Here is a 16,886-nt window from a genome sequence, read left to right as displayed (position 1 = left end):
AATATATTCTCTGTCATTGTAACCAGCTCACATGCAGCTCGAAGAGAGGAAAAAGATGGCAAGCTCATCAAATTAATTGCCTACCATAAATTTCCTCCTGGTTCTCCGTGTCACTGACTTCATCTTACCTGTCTTTTGATCTTAACTCATTGTTCCTCCCTCCCTTCCTTCCTTCCTTCCTTCCTTCCTTCCTTCCTTCCTTCCTTCCTTCCTTCCTTCCTTCCTTCCTTCCTTCCTTCCTTCCTTCCTTCCTTCCTTCCTCCCTCCCTCCCTCCCTTCCTCCCTCCCTTCCTCCCTCCCTTCCTCCCTCCCTTCCTCCCTCCCTTCCTCCCTCCCTTCCTTCCCTTCCTTCCCTTCCTTCCCTTCCTTCCCTTCCTTTCCCTCCTTTCCCTCCTTTCCCTCCTTCCTTTCCCTCCCTCCTTTCCCTCCTTCCTTTCCCTCCTTCCTTTCCCTCCTTCCTTTCCCTCCTTCCTTTCCCTCCTTCCTTCCTTCCATCCGGCTTGCATGCCAGGACACTTGAGTTGTCTCTGTCTCCTCCCTCTGTGCAAGCTTGCTGGCAGCTTCAACAACTGCTCGTTTTGTGTCTCCACTAGGATCGGTGATGACAGTGACATACACCAACCGCGTGGCTGACGCCCGCCTAGGCACCTTCTCACAGCTCCTGCTCCAATGGAAAGGAAGTATCTACAAACTTCTGTACTCCGAGTTCCTTATTTTCATCTCTCTCTACTTCACCATCAGTCTTGTTTACAGGTAAGTATCCTTACACCCCGACACTACCGCAGCCCCTCACTCTCAGCCTGTCCTGGAGCAGGACAACTGAGCAACACAGGATGGGGACAGTGATCCTGGTGAAGAGGAGCTGGCCGGCCACCCACCAGCCTCTGCTGACAGGAGGAAAGGAAAGGTCCTTCCTCACTGCTCCAATGCGGCTTAGCAACAGATAAATCTCCTCTTTCTGTCTGGGAAGCAACACAGTTTTGCCTCCCTTGGATTAAGAGTTGCAGTTGATGATTACCTACAGAATAATAGTGTGTAGATCAGTGGAGACCAAGACTGAACTAGTACTGGAGATGTCCCACAGTGGGGAGCTCTAGGAGAGAGTTTCCCTTGGTACACAACAGGCAATACCTTGGGTACATTTTTGAGAGCAGACATTAGCTCTGGGACCACAAATCTGTAATAAGGCAACCATAGTCTATGGCTGGGCTGGTTTTGGTGAGGAAAGACAGGTTGCTCCCCTAGCTGGTTCCACCAGAGATGCTGCACACAAGCAGGGAAGCAGCTCTAAGAAAAAGGCAGGAACTCACGTAAGAGCAGAGCTTGGACGGACATTTTGCAGGATATTAAGTGAACTGTGGTGCATATTCAAGCTCTGTATCAGTCCCTTGATACCACATGGCACTGTCCCGAGTGAGAAAAATAGGGGTAGTCCCTGACATCAGACTGCATCACTTACCACACTCTCCGTCAGTGACCACTTCTGGCTCCTTTGGACTGCTCAGCAGGGTGTTTTGGGGAGGTGGGCTGATGTCCCAGGCTTGTGGGGGCCATTCGCTCACATCATCCCCAGACTCGCAGCGTGGCAGTGTCCATCCTTGGCTTCCCTTGCCAGATTCCTAACCCCACAGGCGCAACAAGGCACAGACTCTTCTCTGAGGGTGATGCTTCTGTTTCTCCCTTTTAGGCTGATCCTGAGCGAGAGCCAAAGGCTGATGTTTGAGAAGCTGGCGCTCTACTGCAACAGCTATGCTGAGCTAATCCCCGTGTCCTTTGTGCTGGGTAAGGAGCTCTGTCTGGGAACGCACTGGGAGGGGAAAGGGGCAGCATTTCTTCTCTCTGGTGTGACATAGCTCTGCAGGCAGGCAAGATTTGCTGAGCAGATCCCTCCCTCTGCCTTTGTAAAACTCAGAATACATCATTCCACGTTGCAGCTGTAAGGTACGCCCCCAGCACACAGCTTGCACTGGCCAGACGTACTAGCATGTTCTGGGTTCTGCCAGGAGGGCAGGCACCAAGTAGCACCAAATAAACTGTGAAACCTCAAACCAGGACAAACCCACACTCTAACATGGAGATCCGAATTGCCCTCTGGGCATGCCTGCACCCATCCCCTTATGAGCAGTACCAGACATCCTACCCATGAGCGTTTACATCTCCCACTCCTTTAGGATGGCTAATTTGCTCAGCTCGCCTCTAGGTTTCTACGTGGCTCTGGTGGTGTCCCGCTGGTGGGCTCAGTACGAGAGCATCCCGTGGCCTGACCGCATCATGAACTTGGTCTCCTGCAACGTGGATGGAGAAGATGAGTACGGGCGGCTCCTGCGACGCACCCTCATGCGCTACAGCAACCTGTGCAGCGTGCTGATCCTGCGCTCAGTCAGCACGGCTGTCTACAAGCGCTTTCCCAGCATGGAACATGTCGTGAGGGCAGGTCAGTACCGGTACGCCCTTCTGCACAGCTCTGGTACGAAGCAGACAGCAGCACCTTGCTACTGGTTTTGGGGCAAAGAGCTTTGGAAAGGGCCTCATGACCTCCAGACTGCAGCAATGTGCTCAGCTGATGTCTGCAGAGGGTGCTAAGCATCCGCTCATGCCCTCTGAAATGCCCTCAAGCTCTGCTCTTCTGAAATAATCAACTGTTTATCTCTCCCAGCATGCTTGTTACTAGTACTGTCTGGAAGGCATGTTTGAAAGATGATGGGTCTCTGCCCAAATTTTTTACGTAAGGAGAGTGTCAATACCCAGTTTGTGAATGCAGGTGCGCTGCCGGCCACAGGGCAGCCCTGGCTGATCAGATTAGGGTAACTGTGGTGCAGCGACTTCCCTGGGAGCTGCTCGCCCTGAACTGAAATTGTGCCTGGGATGAGAAGAGCTCTCTGTAGTAAACGACCCTATACACAGATCTACAGCAGAGCAGACCCCTGCCAAGTAGTGTGTTTGTCCTCCCTCAAGGCAACAGTTTTCCACTGGGCAGGTGGGAATAAGAGCCTCAGACCTCTGACTTTTAACGGCTGGGCTCCCTGAATCCTCTCTGAACATGCTCCTCAAGGCACAACACTTCCCAGCCTGCCCAGATGGAGATGTCTGCACCTGCCCCAGTCAACTGGGTTCCCTTTGCAATCCAGAGAGAGAAATAGGCACTTCTAGGACACGAGTTATCCCATTCTCAACAAATGTCTACTTAGACCAGGCAACTGCACCCTCAGCAGTACTTCATCTCCCTGCTGACCGTGATCAGGTCAGATATGCTGCAGCCACTCAAAGTGAAATGAGATAAAGCCTGCCTCTCGCGCTTCTGTAACTCAAAGTTTTAACAAGAAGACTTGTCCTCCTTTTATGTGACTCCCAAAGGCTGACTGCCCGAGTCTTTCCTGTGAATTTTAAGGAGAGCGAAGGTGACCACCTGAGATTTAGATATTTTAATTTCAGACCAGATCGATTTCTTTCTGCCTTCTATGGCCATCCCTCTCCCATCTACTCTTTTCCACCCAGGCCTCATGACACCAGAAGAGCACAAGAAGTTTGAGAGCTTGAATTCCCCCCACAACAAGTTTTGGATCCCGTGCGTGTGGTTCTCCAACCTGGCTGTGAAGGCAAGGAACGAGGGGAGGATCCGGGACAGCGTGTTACTCCAAGGCATCCTGAATGTGAGTGACCGAGGCAATAAGCAACTGTTTGAGATCCTCGTCCAGTCCTCTGGGCGGAACTACAGGGATTTCCAGGGGTCAGGCAAGGAACAGGAATGGTGAGGTACGACAGTGAGCCAAGCTTGTCCCTGGGGATATTACATTAACTTTGATGGGAAATAACCCTGCTGCCACTCTCCAGCTCATGACGGAACAGGGCTTTTCATGGCCTACAGACATGGTAGCACTGTCACAAATATTAGAGGCAGGGGGAAACTGACATCTTTCTGAAACGGGGGACTGGGAGGAAACGGGGGACTCCCATCTAGGTGTGGTAATGGGAGGCCCGCGTGTAGCAGGTCCTTGATCAACCTTCCTCCAGCCTTCACACACTCCAGAGTGGCCAGTGGAGGTCTCTAGGATACAGATGAAAAGCCGCAAGGAAGCACAAGGAAGCTTGTATCTGCAAGAGACCAGGAGAGGTCAAAACAACAACCAAGATCCCTGTAGAAAACTTCACTATTGAAAACCCTTAGATAGTCCTGGGAAGCAGGCCATGCGCCACAGGCAAGACCTGGCAACAATCCCTGCCCAGCTGCAGAGAAAAAAGGTCCAGAGCAGCTCATCCTTCCTGGTATTCATGTGCAGAGAAAGTCACATTGTTTCTGTTGCCTGGAGTGAGATTCATCTGCCCGGGAAAAGAGATCTCCCTCTGGGCTATTTATCTAGACTCACTGCATAGCCAGGAGAAAGAAATGCATGCTCCTGAGACATTCTTTGACTAACCTGTTGGCTGCTCTTTTTGTGAGGCGCAAAACACTGCTATGAAGTGAGCTAGGAAGGGATCTTGAGCTCAGATGGAGACATCCAGGCAGCAAGAAGTTCCTCCAGGGCAAGCGTGAGACCCTGCTGGTGGTCTGCTGGGGTGAGGCTGGGCACCGAGGGAGCAGGAGTCCTGGCTGAGCTCCCCGCTTCCAGAGGAGGTGCGAGCAGGAGGGAATGGGCTGGAGCAATGAGGGACATGACACAAATGGCTGACAGACCATTCCTTTTCCCCACTGCAGGAGCTCAACACCTTGCGCAGCCAGTGCGGGCGACTCTACGGGTACGACTGGATCAGCATCCCCCTGGTCTACACTCAGGTGAGAAGGGATCCCCCCCACCTACTGCTCCGCTGCCTGCCTGCACACAGTGATCCATGCTAGAAGAGACACCCCCATTTACGCCCATACCTGACCCACACATGGACCATGCCGATGCGAGGTACCCTTGGACGCCTCATCCCTACTTCCATAACTCAGACACAGCCACCTCTACCGAAACACACATTGCCCGGGGATAACTAGCCGTGATGCGAGCCACACAGGTACACGGAAAACACAGATAAACACGGATCCACTCCCCGCACCCCCTTGCAGCAAGCACATCCCTGAAGCAGTTTCTTCTGACTCGGCAGAGCCGAGATCTGTCTGCCAGCAAAGCTGCTCCGGCAGGGCAGCTCCGGTGGAGCTGTGCCACGTGTGTAAGCGAGAGCTGTGTGTCTGTCCTCAGCTGTTTAACAGCTCCCTCAATGCAAACCCAGCCAGACGCTTCGGCACCAGCCCTGCTCCTTTTGTCTCATACAATCCAGCTGCTCAGATAACACCAATGCACCCCGCCGTGAAAGAGGAACTGCTTCCATCCGCGCAGCGCTGAAGGTTAACGGGGAACACGTTGGGAAACTATATTCCTGCACGGACTGGGAGCAAGAGCAGTATCGTAGCACGTCTTTTACCCCCTCTGCAGTCCATGACCCATTTGTTTTTATAGGTGCCCATCCACAATGCACAGTTTGCCATTCCAGGCACTCTATGTCCTGCCCGTCAGGAAACAGCCCTGCGCTGTTGACAAGGAACTGCGTGGCTAGCTGGAGAGTCTTGTGATGCTGGGTGTTTGTTTTGAATCCCCCCCGCCTTGCTTGTTGCGTCAAGAGATCCCGCAAGAGCCTCAGCTGCTTTTAATTTGAAAAGGGGAAGTTTTCTAGTCCCATGATTACAGAGAAAAGCACAACGCTCACCATAGCCTGAAATCTGGGAAAGGAAGCAGGCAAATATAAAAAAAGCCCAGCGTGAGGACCGGGAAGGAAGGAGCTAGTTCAGAGCTGGCAGCAAGTTCCCCTCCCTGTCTTGGAAGTGGCCAGGGGATGGAAACAGCTTTCAGGAGAGGCAAGGGCAAGAACGAAAAGAGCTCCCAGCACCCCTTCCTGCAGCAGCAGAACAAGCACACAGCCACGTGTCAGTCGTTTAAGCTTTTAAATCCAGGATGTCACATGCTTTCTTCTGCCACTATCTTTCTGTGACACCTACAGAGACGTCATTCCAGGGACAGCATGGAACAAAATACCGCGTACTTAACAGCTAAAGGGCATATTTAAAGCTTTCTGCAGTGGAAGTGCATCTTCCTGCAAAAAGCAGAGGAGAAGCCTGTCATAACTGAATCCGAGGCTTTCAAAAGGCTACAGAGCCAGCAGCTCTGCAGCAGCTTGCTGCTCTTTGGGAGATGTGTGGGGTGGAAGTGAAGAGAGATGCTGGGAAAGCAAGCAGGGAACTCAAGCTCCTCTGATGTGTCCCCTGGCATCTTTCCCAGGTGGTGACCGTGGCTGTTTACAGCTTCTTCCTGGCCTGTCTGATTGGGCGGCAGTTCCTGGATCCAGAAAAAGCATATCCTGGCCATGAACTAGATCTCTTTGTGCCCGTCTTTACGTTTTTGCAGTTCTTCTTCTATGCTGGCTGGCTAAAGGTAAGTCCAAAAAAATATGTCTGGAGCTAGAATCTGACCCAGCCGAGGTTTTTTTTCCAGCATGTGCTCACCAGGGACCCAGCTGTGTTCTTTGGTCTATGGGCAACATGCCAGGTGCTGGCAGACAAAAAGGGAGCCAACAGGGGCTGAGGGTATTGCCAAGACCTTCTCTGTTTCTGAGCGTCTCACCATGGAGACCAGCTCCACTTCTCCTAAACTTTGGTCCTGACTAGGAAAAAGAGACTATACTTTACCTACAGCGGTGGCCTGCAGTTGCAGGAGGGCTACGTGAGGAAGGGGCTCACCTGTGTGTACCAACATCTCCAAGGCACTGGCAGGCCTCCATTTTTAATCCACCTTTTCTTGGGAGGAACAGCATTGCTCTAAATTGAGACGACATCACGCTTGACTCTGCCCCACAGGCCTTCTCCCCACAGGGAAAGGGGCGGGTATGACTATGGATGACCCTTGCTGTGTTGCTCTCCACATGCAGGTGGCCGAGCAACTCATCAACCCTTTTGGGGAGGACGATGACGACTTTGAAACCAACTGGCTCATCGACAGGAACCTGCAGGTAAAGTGAAGGCAGGATCCTCCAGATGAACCTGACCTGCAGAAGAACACCGAGGCAGGACCGCGCCTGAGGGTTTAGCAAGGATCTCCAGAGGGGAGGTGGCTAGGAGAGCAGGAGAACATCAGGTTTCCCAACAAACATAAGGGCGAAGGTGGCCAGCTCAATGTTCCCCCTCAGTAGTCAAGGAGACATCCCAGGCTCCAGAAAAAATGTGCGGCAAGGCCTGTGCCAGGAAGACCCCCCCACACCATGGAAGGCAGGGCATTTGGCGTACCCTGCACACCGAGACCAATTGCAGCTTTAGTCCGTGCTCTGGCACACATGATGGATCCAGACTTTGTTCCGTACCCTCGCTACCTTTTAATGACACATCATTCCTGCTTCTCCCAAGCTTTTTCCACCCTGTGTCTGTATCTGAAACTGCCTCCTCTGCTTTCTTCCATGCAGTAACTCTCCACCTCCTGCCTTTGCTAACACTGAGCCCTTCTGTCCTAGTGAGCATATTGCTTTCCTGTCTCCTTCAGCATCACTGTCCTTCCAATTAATCAAATCTCTCCGTGTGAAAAACAACCCAAGTGCCAGGAAAACACACAGCAAACTCCGCCACTTGCCCCTCTTCTGTGCTACATCACTTCCTCCTGCCCTGCATTCCTTTGTCCACACGTATCGCTGCTCGTCCCGTGTGACATTTCTGCTGTCTGCTGCAGGTCTCCCTTATGGCAGTGGATGAGATGCATCAGGATTTACCCATCCTGGAGAAGGACCTATACTGGAACGAGCCCGATCCCCAGCCACCCTACACCGCAGCCACCGCTGAGTACAAGCGCCCATCATTCCTTGGCTCAACTTTTGATATCAGGTGAGTGGAACCACAGGGTGTCAGAACAGTCCACCTTTACACCTTGGATCAGGTCTTGTGCAGGATATTATATTTGAAGACTCAGAATGAGCAGTAACACCTTTCTCCATAGTTTGTGAAATCTTGCTCCAAGATACTTCTAGGCTCATCCAAGGTTAACAGCCAACATCACCCACGGAAAAGGATACCTCTGCCCCTCCCCTCCCCTCCCCTCTGCTATGAGCATCCATATGGTGGAGGACCTAACACATACCTAATGGCAATACAGGAAGCAAGAGGCTTGTCACCAGCAGCCTCTCCACCAGAAACCACCTTCTTTTGTGACCACCTAACAGCCCATTTTGCCTTTCCCCAGCATGCAGAAAGAGGAGATGGAGTTCCAGCCCCTGGAGCAAATTAAAGAGAACGAGGAGGCAAACCACTCCACACCGTTACTGGGACACCTGGGCCGCCTCCTCGGCGTCCAGTCACCGAGCTTCTCCAGGTCCTCTTCCCGGATGAACCTGCTGCGCAGGCGAGGAGACCCTGCATCCCCTTTCTCCAATTATACTTACCAAGACATGGGCAAGTCTGGAAGCCCTTGCAGCATCAATCAGCCAAGGGGAGACTCCAGCTCACAGGAGCAGTGGGACAGTGAAGACAGAAAACTAAGGGAGTTTGACGCCTTCATGTCAACCCCATTTTATGAGAGACCTGGTTTCTACAGTGCTCCACAGACACCGATCAGCTCTATCCCCATGATCTTCCCTTCTAGACGCCAAGGCCGCAAGAAGCCTCCTGCACTCTCCAGTATTGCTGCATGCTCAACTTCTCTTAGGGACGTCATTGTCAATGCCTCACCATCCAGGGTCAGTGACATGTACAAAAGCCAGAGCTCCCTTGGCTCAGGTGCAAAGGAAACATTTATCTGGCCCACAGATCGGAGCAAAGGTCCTGACTCGCTGTGTTTAACAGTAGAAGAAGAGAAGAGCAACTCTAACAGTAAAAGCAGAGAAGCTGCCACCACAGGGAGTCCAGGAGCACAGTCTACAGCATCAGACAGCCCAAAATTCCCCTTCCTGGCAGAGTCCCCAGACTACGAGAAGCAGGGTAGCTTCAAGAGTCTGAAGAGCTTGAAAGCTTCCCACCCGCACTGGCTAACCCTGGAGAACACAGCATCAGCCACCCCCAATTCGGAGCATTCAACTGCCTTTCACACCCCCAGTAACAAAACCCCCGGAGGCAGCGCCTCCCTCTGCTTCTCATTCACTCCTGTAACATCTCCAGTGCTGGAGAGATCCCACATGGGCAACATGGGCCCTGACGCTCGCAGCCTAAGTTTAGAAGATGCAGCCAGCGCTCCAGACCAGCATCCAGCAGAGGTTTCCAGGACTGTGAGAGATACTGGAAACGGAAGCACGAATACTCCTCCTACAAAAGAGCCAAGACGAGCGGAGAGTCCATCCCCTAATGACTCTGGCATCTCTCTAGCTGAAGGAGACTACGTCGGGCTGATGGAGGTCATCCTGGAGACCAGCGAAAGCACATGTGAAGAGCAGATAGATCAGTACAGCTAGAGGAGACCAAGAGGTACACATGGTTCTGTTGATACCTGCCGTATTAGTGATATTGCAGTATCTGTGCACCTGGCCACCCTGGCACCCACCCAAACAGAAGGGCAGTGTGGCCAAACCTCCTACTGCTGGACCACGCAGCCCAGCCTAGGCTAAAGGCAGCCCTAGTGACACACTGCTACCCGCCTCGGGTACAGCAGCAGGTACAACTTCAGTGTTGCAACAATTACAAACCAAACAAAAAACACCTCCCCCTTTTTTTTTTTTTCCATTGTTTTTAGCAAAAGAACAAACAAGACTTGGAGTGTTAGGTATTGCAGGCACCTGACAGCAGAGCAGTATCTCAGCAAGTACCAGCCTGAAGAACCTGGAGTGCAGGTGTAGCATAAAACAGAAGGGGAATGTAGTTAATGAGGATACCTCCCCCTTCCTCATCACAGCAAGAATTGGAACTTGAGCTTTTTGTTAACATTTGTCACAAGATCCATTAGAAGTCTCAGGCAGGACTTGCACTACTGACAAGATACTCCGGGAAAAGTAAGGGACAGAAGCAAGTCACATCATTTGTGACGCAGACCTACAGTGCTTCTTGAAACCATGCCTAGGTGTTGTTTTCCAGTACTGGAAAAAGTAACGGGATAAGGCAGGGCAAGTGTCTACTAGAACAGGTCACCACAGCCAATGGTATTTGCCCAGCACATTGCTTCCACATCACGCTTGCCACTGATTTGACAGTGATCAGAGAGAAGGCATCCGGATGGTAGCAGACACTGTAGAGCTATGAGTTTTTACTGTCTTCCCTAATAAAAGCAAGGCTGAAGTCTGGGACCACCTGTTTTGCTTCCTCATTTTAGTTTCCATGCAACAATAGGAATTTAGAGAAACCACAGTTTTCCTACTTCTTCTATCTTCAGAAACAGCTGCAAGTCTCCTGTATCACAGGAGGCACATGACAAACTTAAGTCTACCTCCCACATTCCTTCCAATGCCTTCACAACAGCTCTCTGCCTTCCGAGTACAGCTGCCAGACCTGGGCAGACATCACCACCACCCACTGCAACTCCTGACATAGCATCCTTGAGGCAGTTCCTGTAGCTCTGCTGTTTCAGTCCATCCTCCTTACAGCACACAGCTCTGAAGCCTTGATTCACAGTATATTTTCTCCATACACAAGTGTAGTGCCATTCGTTAGACACGCATGATGTCTAGTGGGGTGCTAACCCTTTAATAGCCTCATCTAAATCCACAGGGACCACTCAGATACTCCAGCCTTCCTTTCCATGCACATTCATTAGAGCACCAGCTTTGGTGGTAAAGGCATTTAAAACACAACTTTATAGTCACTGAGCGACTCCTGCAGTAGATACCACTGGCTTGGGGAAAAAAAGTTATTTTTATAAAAATACTAAGCAAGTACAACCTGATCCTTTTAACATGCCCAACTTCAGAGGGCTGCCACAAGAGATACTATGGAGCACAATCCTGCAAGTGCAAGCCTCTCGCTCATGAGAGAAACAGAAAAAGCCAAATTGAGCCAAGTCACTTTATTGGATGGAGGGCAATACACAAAACACAAGAGAAAGTAGGGGTGATATTTGGTACAGAGTATGAGAACTGTTTATCTAGATAGCTGAAGATGCATGCATGGCTGGACAGTAAAGTAGGAGTCCCACTGAAACCCACAGGGTGGCTCCTGGCAAGACTTCAGCTCTCATTGTCACTTTCCCCGAGGGTATGCTTGTCAAAGAGGTACTCTGCCATCCCATATTTTGGTGCCCCCATCTTCCGCAGGTTGGTCACATGGTCACCCAGCTCTTTGATGGCTTTCACCTGTTCATCCAGGTAATGAGTCTCAATGAAGTCACACAACTGAAAGGGAGACAAAAGGGTTTACATTTAGGCCCAGACACAGCTTATCCTGTTGAAGCAGCATCTGAAATCCTACCAGTCCTCTCTAGGGAAAGGAAAGGATACAGAACGACAATTTTAAAGCTGCAGAAGATGCCCGAGGGGAAGAAGCCTTTAGCTTTGCCTCAGCAATGCCAGAACAAGACCAGAGTGAGGCAGGCTTATCTGGACACACTCGCTTCAGAACCCTGCAGTACAGCATCAGCTCAGAAAGCCTCCCCTCTTCCTCACTAGAGAGCAACAGGGAAGTTTCTGAACAGATTTAGAAGGCCCTTCTGCATGGCACTTCAATTCATGACCATGAGGATTTACACCTGTAGAATGGTCCAGTTATGTTTTTTCTTTTAAAAGAAATCCCTTTAACTCATGCAGGACACTTCCAAGAGTACTTTGATTCTGACAGCTGCTGTTCTCTTCCTGATACTAAGAAGCCTCAATCCAGCTTTGCCAGTAACTTCCATCTGTGAAGAAACCCGTGTTTTCAGATACTACCTTCTGAAGTGTCAGGGCTTTTAACGTTCCAAAGGAGTGACTGTCAAAGTTTCATGGCAGCCTTACAGGCATCCATTGGTTTGAAAAACTGATCCCTCACAGAAATAAGCCTTCTTCATACAGCTCAATACATTTCTTCACTTCAAAGTGCTGTCCACATGAGTGCCCTCTGCTCCCAAGAGCAACAGAAGGGTTTGAAAAAAGAGATGCACCCACTGTTCTGTAAGGCGGGCCCCAGCCACCCTAGCACACTATAACTGGTCCTCCTGGAAAAAAGATGGCAGTAATCCTACCAAACAGCTAAGGTACCGGATGGCAGCTGGGCCCTTCCCTTTGGGAAGGCTACACCACTAGCTCACATCCTTTTTTCACGTTTAGGAATGGCAGGGACACACAACTCCACCCTAAACCCACACAATTAGATACATACAAGCTCCCTCATTGCACAGTCACATCCTCAGCTTCAGCATCTACTTACATGTGGGTCATTCTTTTCAGTTGCCAATTTGTGCAGTTCTAACAGTGACTGGTTCACATTCTTCTCCAGGTGCAGGGCACACTCCATTGCAGTCAGTCCATTCTCCCAGTCATCACGATCTGGTTTCTAGAAGGGGAAAGCGCACAACCATATTTTCTCTAAGCACTCATAGACCATTAAGAAGTCTTTTAGATCCGTCTCAAAGCCTGTTTAAACCAAGTTCAGGCATTCAAGTATCTTCAAAAACTTGGCGGACACACAGAGCGCTCAGAACAGAACTGAATGCATGCTCCAAGGCCCAGACCTGTCCCCATCCCCTAGGTTCCCCTCACGTTATGTTCTCTGAGCTCTTGTAGGCAAGACAGCTACTAGAGCTACTTGCTTCCCCCTCCCGTTATAACCTAATGGCTTAAGTATCTGCCTAAATAGGTAATGGGCACAATCTCAGAAATGAAGCAGTTGAGACACCAGTACAGGCAAGTCTAGTCTTCAGCTTGGAACTGCCTAGTATAGAGTCTGGTACACTCTGTTTGCCGTTTTGCCCATGAAGACTTCTCCTGCATTAAACTGTCCCTACAACATTGCTTACTTTATGCTGTTCTGAATAATCTAATTAAAGTGACTTCAAGAAAACAGTGCTATGAAGTCTTGCAGTGAGCCATAACAAGCAATTGGGAACTTGAGACTTCACATTCCCTGGCAAGCAGGTCAAGAGCTCTCTACAAAGCAGTGCAGAGAACAGAGAAGGCTCCTACCATTAAATTTAAGGTAGATGAACTAGTTGTGTTCTAGTTACCCTCACCCCCACAGCAAACCACCTAGGACTAGGCAGCCTCTTCTTACACAGGAAGTACTTTTTATTAGTCAATCAGCACAAATTAACAAGTTACTACACTTCTCTAGACTGTGGGCACAGTGCCACACACAGATCACAGCAATGTGGTATGCTTATCTACTGTCAGCTACTGCTCCTTCTGGGAGAGGACCCACAGGGAAATTCATCCCCTTCCAGCCTGGAGGCAGACCACAAGTCCAGTTCTGCATTAGACAGGACAACCCAGAGTTCCACTCCTCACCTTGATGTCCTGCAAGAAGATGCGTCCGCCCCTCTGATTCTGTAGCTTCATCAGTTTCTCAGCATGCTCACGTTCCTCATGGGACTGATGCAGGAAATATTTGGCAAAGTTTTTCAGAGCCACATCATCCCGATCAAAATAGTAGGACTGAAAAAGAAGAATTCATATGCTCAAAACCCCAAGCCTTACTCCAGCAGTCACACAAAGCCAAGTCCGTACTATGACTTCAGCTGTGTCTCCTATCAGCCCTACTTCAAGATGGCTGGAGTCCAAGCTAAGGCTAGCAGTAGCACTGACAAAAACAAGGCATGTGGCAAAACTCCTCCCTTAGTAGCAAGTTAGATTTTCCTGACTAGGATTAAATTTTAACCTGTATCCCTATCATGAACACAAATACTTAATATCTGTGGTTGAGTTCTGAAGATACAAAGAACCCCACACCCTACAGATACCTTACCTCAGCATCATTCAAATGCCTTAAACACAGCAGACTTGGAAAGCCTTTTTCAAGAAGGAGAAAACTTCCCTGCTCCCTTTGTTTGCCTGAGTTTCTTTACAATAACCACAAGTCAAGGTTCTGACTTGCAACACCAGTTAAGAGTGGCCAAGAACTTTGAGTACTTCTGCAATAAAGCTCACATGCTTCCCTTGGCTTCTCAGGGATTAGACAAAGAAGTTCGCTTTTTACTTCTGGAAAAAAATTAGTATCACATTTAAAAGACAAAAACACAAGTTGAACTAAAAATACATATTCAACAGCAAATACAAGGTCATCTTTTTTGAAAGCCCTACAGAACTGTAACAGCAGTTGGAAGCCATCACACAGCTTGTTTGTTCTTTGGTCAGAGCCACTAGGCAGGATTCAATGGAAACCTTTGTATCCACTGCCAGTTATTTACCGGACAAACTACTACTGAATCCTCCACTCTTAAACCGGCAGCTTGGAGGTTCCAAGGTAAGACAGTGGTGCTTGTGTACCACTACCATCCACCAACATAATGACATTCAGCTCGCAGGTGAGGTTCAGACCATCATAGTAACACAGAAGCAAGCTGTTAAGTTCTACACCTAAATGCCAGAACATACTACACTACAGTGTCACCACAAAGTCTCAAGTTACCACTGCACATCTAAAGCGCCAAGACTGCTGCACAGAGGTCAGAGCTGCTGTTTGGACCAGAGTTATCCATCTCAGCTATGGCTAAAATGGGAGCCTCGTGCCAAGTCAGACACGTAAGCGCAGCGCCAAGGAAACCACAGGCTCCTACCAATTCACTTCAAAACCCATGAACGAAAAACCTTGCCTCAAGAGACAAGAACGCCTGTAGGAAAGGTGCCAATCGCTTGGTTAGTCAACTCCCGCTATCCAGCCCAGCCCCAAGGGCAGAGCCGCTTGGAAGCTGCTGAGCTGTGCTGATAACGAGTCCGCCAAGGGCAACGGACAGAGAGCGGTTAACGTGTAACTGGAGTTCGCCACCCAGATAAAGGAAAACACCTAGAGAAAACAAGCGGCCGCCCCACCCCCAGAGGAAGGCCGAGAACGCCCCAAAGGCGGGGGGGCGGGGGGAGGAGGAGCGGGGCTGCGCCCGCAGGCACCGCCCGGCACTCGGGAACCCCCCCAGGCGGTCACGCCGCTCGACGGTGCGGAGCCCGTAGCGGGCAGCGCCAGTGAACCCCCCCCGACTCTAGGGGGATAGCCAGCCCCACAGCTTCCCTCATACAACTACGCCCTCCCCCTCCCCTCCCCCATGACTCCCTCCCCTTCCTCAGGCCTCCCACAGAAGGTGCGACACTCCTTCCCCGGCAGGCCCCATACACAGGGCGGGCCCGGATCCCTCTCAAGGGAGAGGCCGCACCGGGTGGGCCCGCCTCCTCCACCCCCCAAGGCTGGCCTAAACCCCCTTGCCCGCAGAACACCAGCGCTCCCGGGTAGGCCCGAAGCGCCCCCCCTTCCCCACTATCAGGCCCCACGCCTATCCCCACATACACGCCCCACAGCGGACAAGCCTTCGAGCAGATCGAAGTGTGTGTGTGGGGGGGGCCTCCGCTCACCATGCTGAGGTACACGTAGGAGGCGTAGAGCTCCAGGTTGATCTGGCGGTTGATGGCGGCTTCGCAGTCCTGGTGGTAGTTCTGGCGCACTTGGGAAGGAGGCGCTGCCATGGCTCTTGCCTTACGGTGGTGAGTCGGTGGGCTCGACGGCTGTGAGTGCGTGTGTGTAGTAGCGGTGGGGGCGGCGGGCCCGAGCGCAGCCGGTTCCGTCCAAGCACTGTTGACGCAGGAACCCGCTCCGCTCTGCCTCGCCGACGCGCTCTGACCCGCTCCCGCCCCGCGCCGCCCCTTTTATAGCTCCGCGGCGTCACCGCGCCCGGCTCCGCCCCTTCCCTCCGCGCGCTGGCGGGGGCGGGGCCTCCCGCCGCGCTTCTGCTGGCCCAGCGTGACTCAGCACCTCCCTCGCCGGCGCGTGCCTCGGCCCCCCCCGCTTCTCCCACGGTGGGCGGGGCCCGCGCGCGCCCCCTCAGAGCGACGGCGGCCTGCAGGCAGCGCGCCCTGCCTTGGGTACTGCCGCAAAAATGCCCCTCGAAATGCAAGAAAGAGTTAAATAAAGGGGAAAATCCTCGGTTAGCCCCATGAGGCAGCCAAACCCGAGCGGACAAACGCAGCCCGACAGTACCGTCGCGCTTCAACGGTACCATCGCAAGAGGCACCTGCAGCCGTGGCCTGTGGTGTTTGCCGGTGGCCTGGGGAAGGAAGCACGCTAGATGTTAGCACCAGCGATGAGTAAAGGCGCCATGGCTAAGTTTTCTAAGTTTCCTAAAGGAAACTTAACATTTCCAGCAATGTGCCCTTGTGGCCACGTTCAAAGACAGTCAGTTCAAACATAATGCCAAATAATAATTAAGTAATTGAGAAATCAAAGGTCAAACAGAAAAAAACCAGCCTTCTGACAACGAAACGATTATTTCAGCTGCTTTTAATACTACCGTGGGCATTCAGTTTGTGCGCTCGTTTATTTTCAATGAACATTGGATTCTTTTACTTTCTGGTTTCTGCAATTCTAAGCAGATTATTTGTGCAGCCTTGAGGGCTGGAAACACCCTTCTTAAACTGAGATCACCCCGTAACATCGGGTTCCCAAAATCTTGGCTTTTACTAACGCAATGTTAATGTTGAAATTCATCAGAAATATTACAAGTTACTGAGCCTGTAAACTCAGATTAAAACAGTTTTCCTCGAACCAGTTCTTTCTACAAAGTTTTATTCGGTCTTTGAACCTTCCTGGTAATGTGCAATTTCCCGTGCGTGACTGCATAGGTCTCTCTGTCTTGTCTGTAAAGGGCAGCACGAGGCCTGTGTCAGCACAACGGCACTTTTCGAGGCGTTCTGAACGCCTGGCTTCCTTTATTTTACTGTTTTCCGTTGCTCGTGACAGTTAACCATCAGAAGTAATTAAGATCTATAAGTTAATGTGGGTCATACCTATCGCTTCAGCAGGCTGCCAGGTACATTTGAAATCTCATGTTCCCCTCCCACACAAA

General features: G+C 51.0%; 2 protein-coding genes across 2 annotated transcripts; one reads left to right on the top strand and one right to left on the bottom strand.

The window, feature by feature from the left end:
- Positions 1-601: 601 nt before the first annotated feature.
- On the top strand, positions 602-10,201 carry LOC128908394 (bestrophin-1-like). The gene is made up of 9 exons (XM_054198505.1): positions 602-753; positions 1,688-1,782; positions 2,201-2,434; positions 3,496-3,650; positions 4,694-4,771; positions 6,255-6,407; positions 6,901-6,981; positions 7,689-7,840; positions 8,196-10,201. Exons 1-9 carry the CDS (start codon positions 602-604, stop codon positions 9,394-9,396), a joined length of 2,301 nt encoding a protein of 766 aa, XP_054054480.1. The 3' UTR covers positions 9,397-10,201.
- Positions 10,202-10,922: 721 nt separating this feature from the next.
- On the bottom strand, positions 10,923-15,672 carry FTH1 (ferritin heavy chain 1). The gene is made up of 4 exons (XM_054198518.1): positions 15,400-15,672; positions 13,348-13,494; positions 12,272-12,397; positions 10,923-11,262 (listed from the first exon to the last, which is right to left on the bottom strand). The coding sequence occupies exons 1-4, from the start codon at positions 15,508-15,510 to the stop codon at positions 11,098-11,100; spliced, it is 549 nt and encodes a 182-aa protein (XP_054054493.1). The 5' UTR covers positions 15,511-15,672; the 3' UTR covers positions 10,923-11,097.
- Positions 15,673-16,886: the final 1,214 nt, after the last annotated feature.

This window comes from Rissa tridactyla, chromosome 4, assembly GCF_028500815.1.
Source record: "Rissa tridactyla isolate bRisTri1 chromosome 4, bRisTri1.patW.cur.20221130, whole genome shotgun sequence".
Lineage (NCBI taxonomy): Eukaryota > Metazoa > Chordata > Aves > Charadriiformes > Laridae > Rissa > Rissa tridactyla.
The sequence above is the reverse complement of the archived record's forward strand: the minus strand, read 5'-3'. Positions and strand labels throughout refer to the sequence as shown.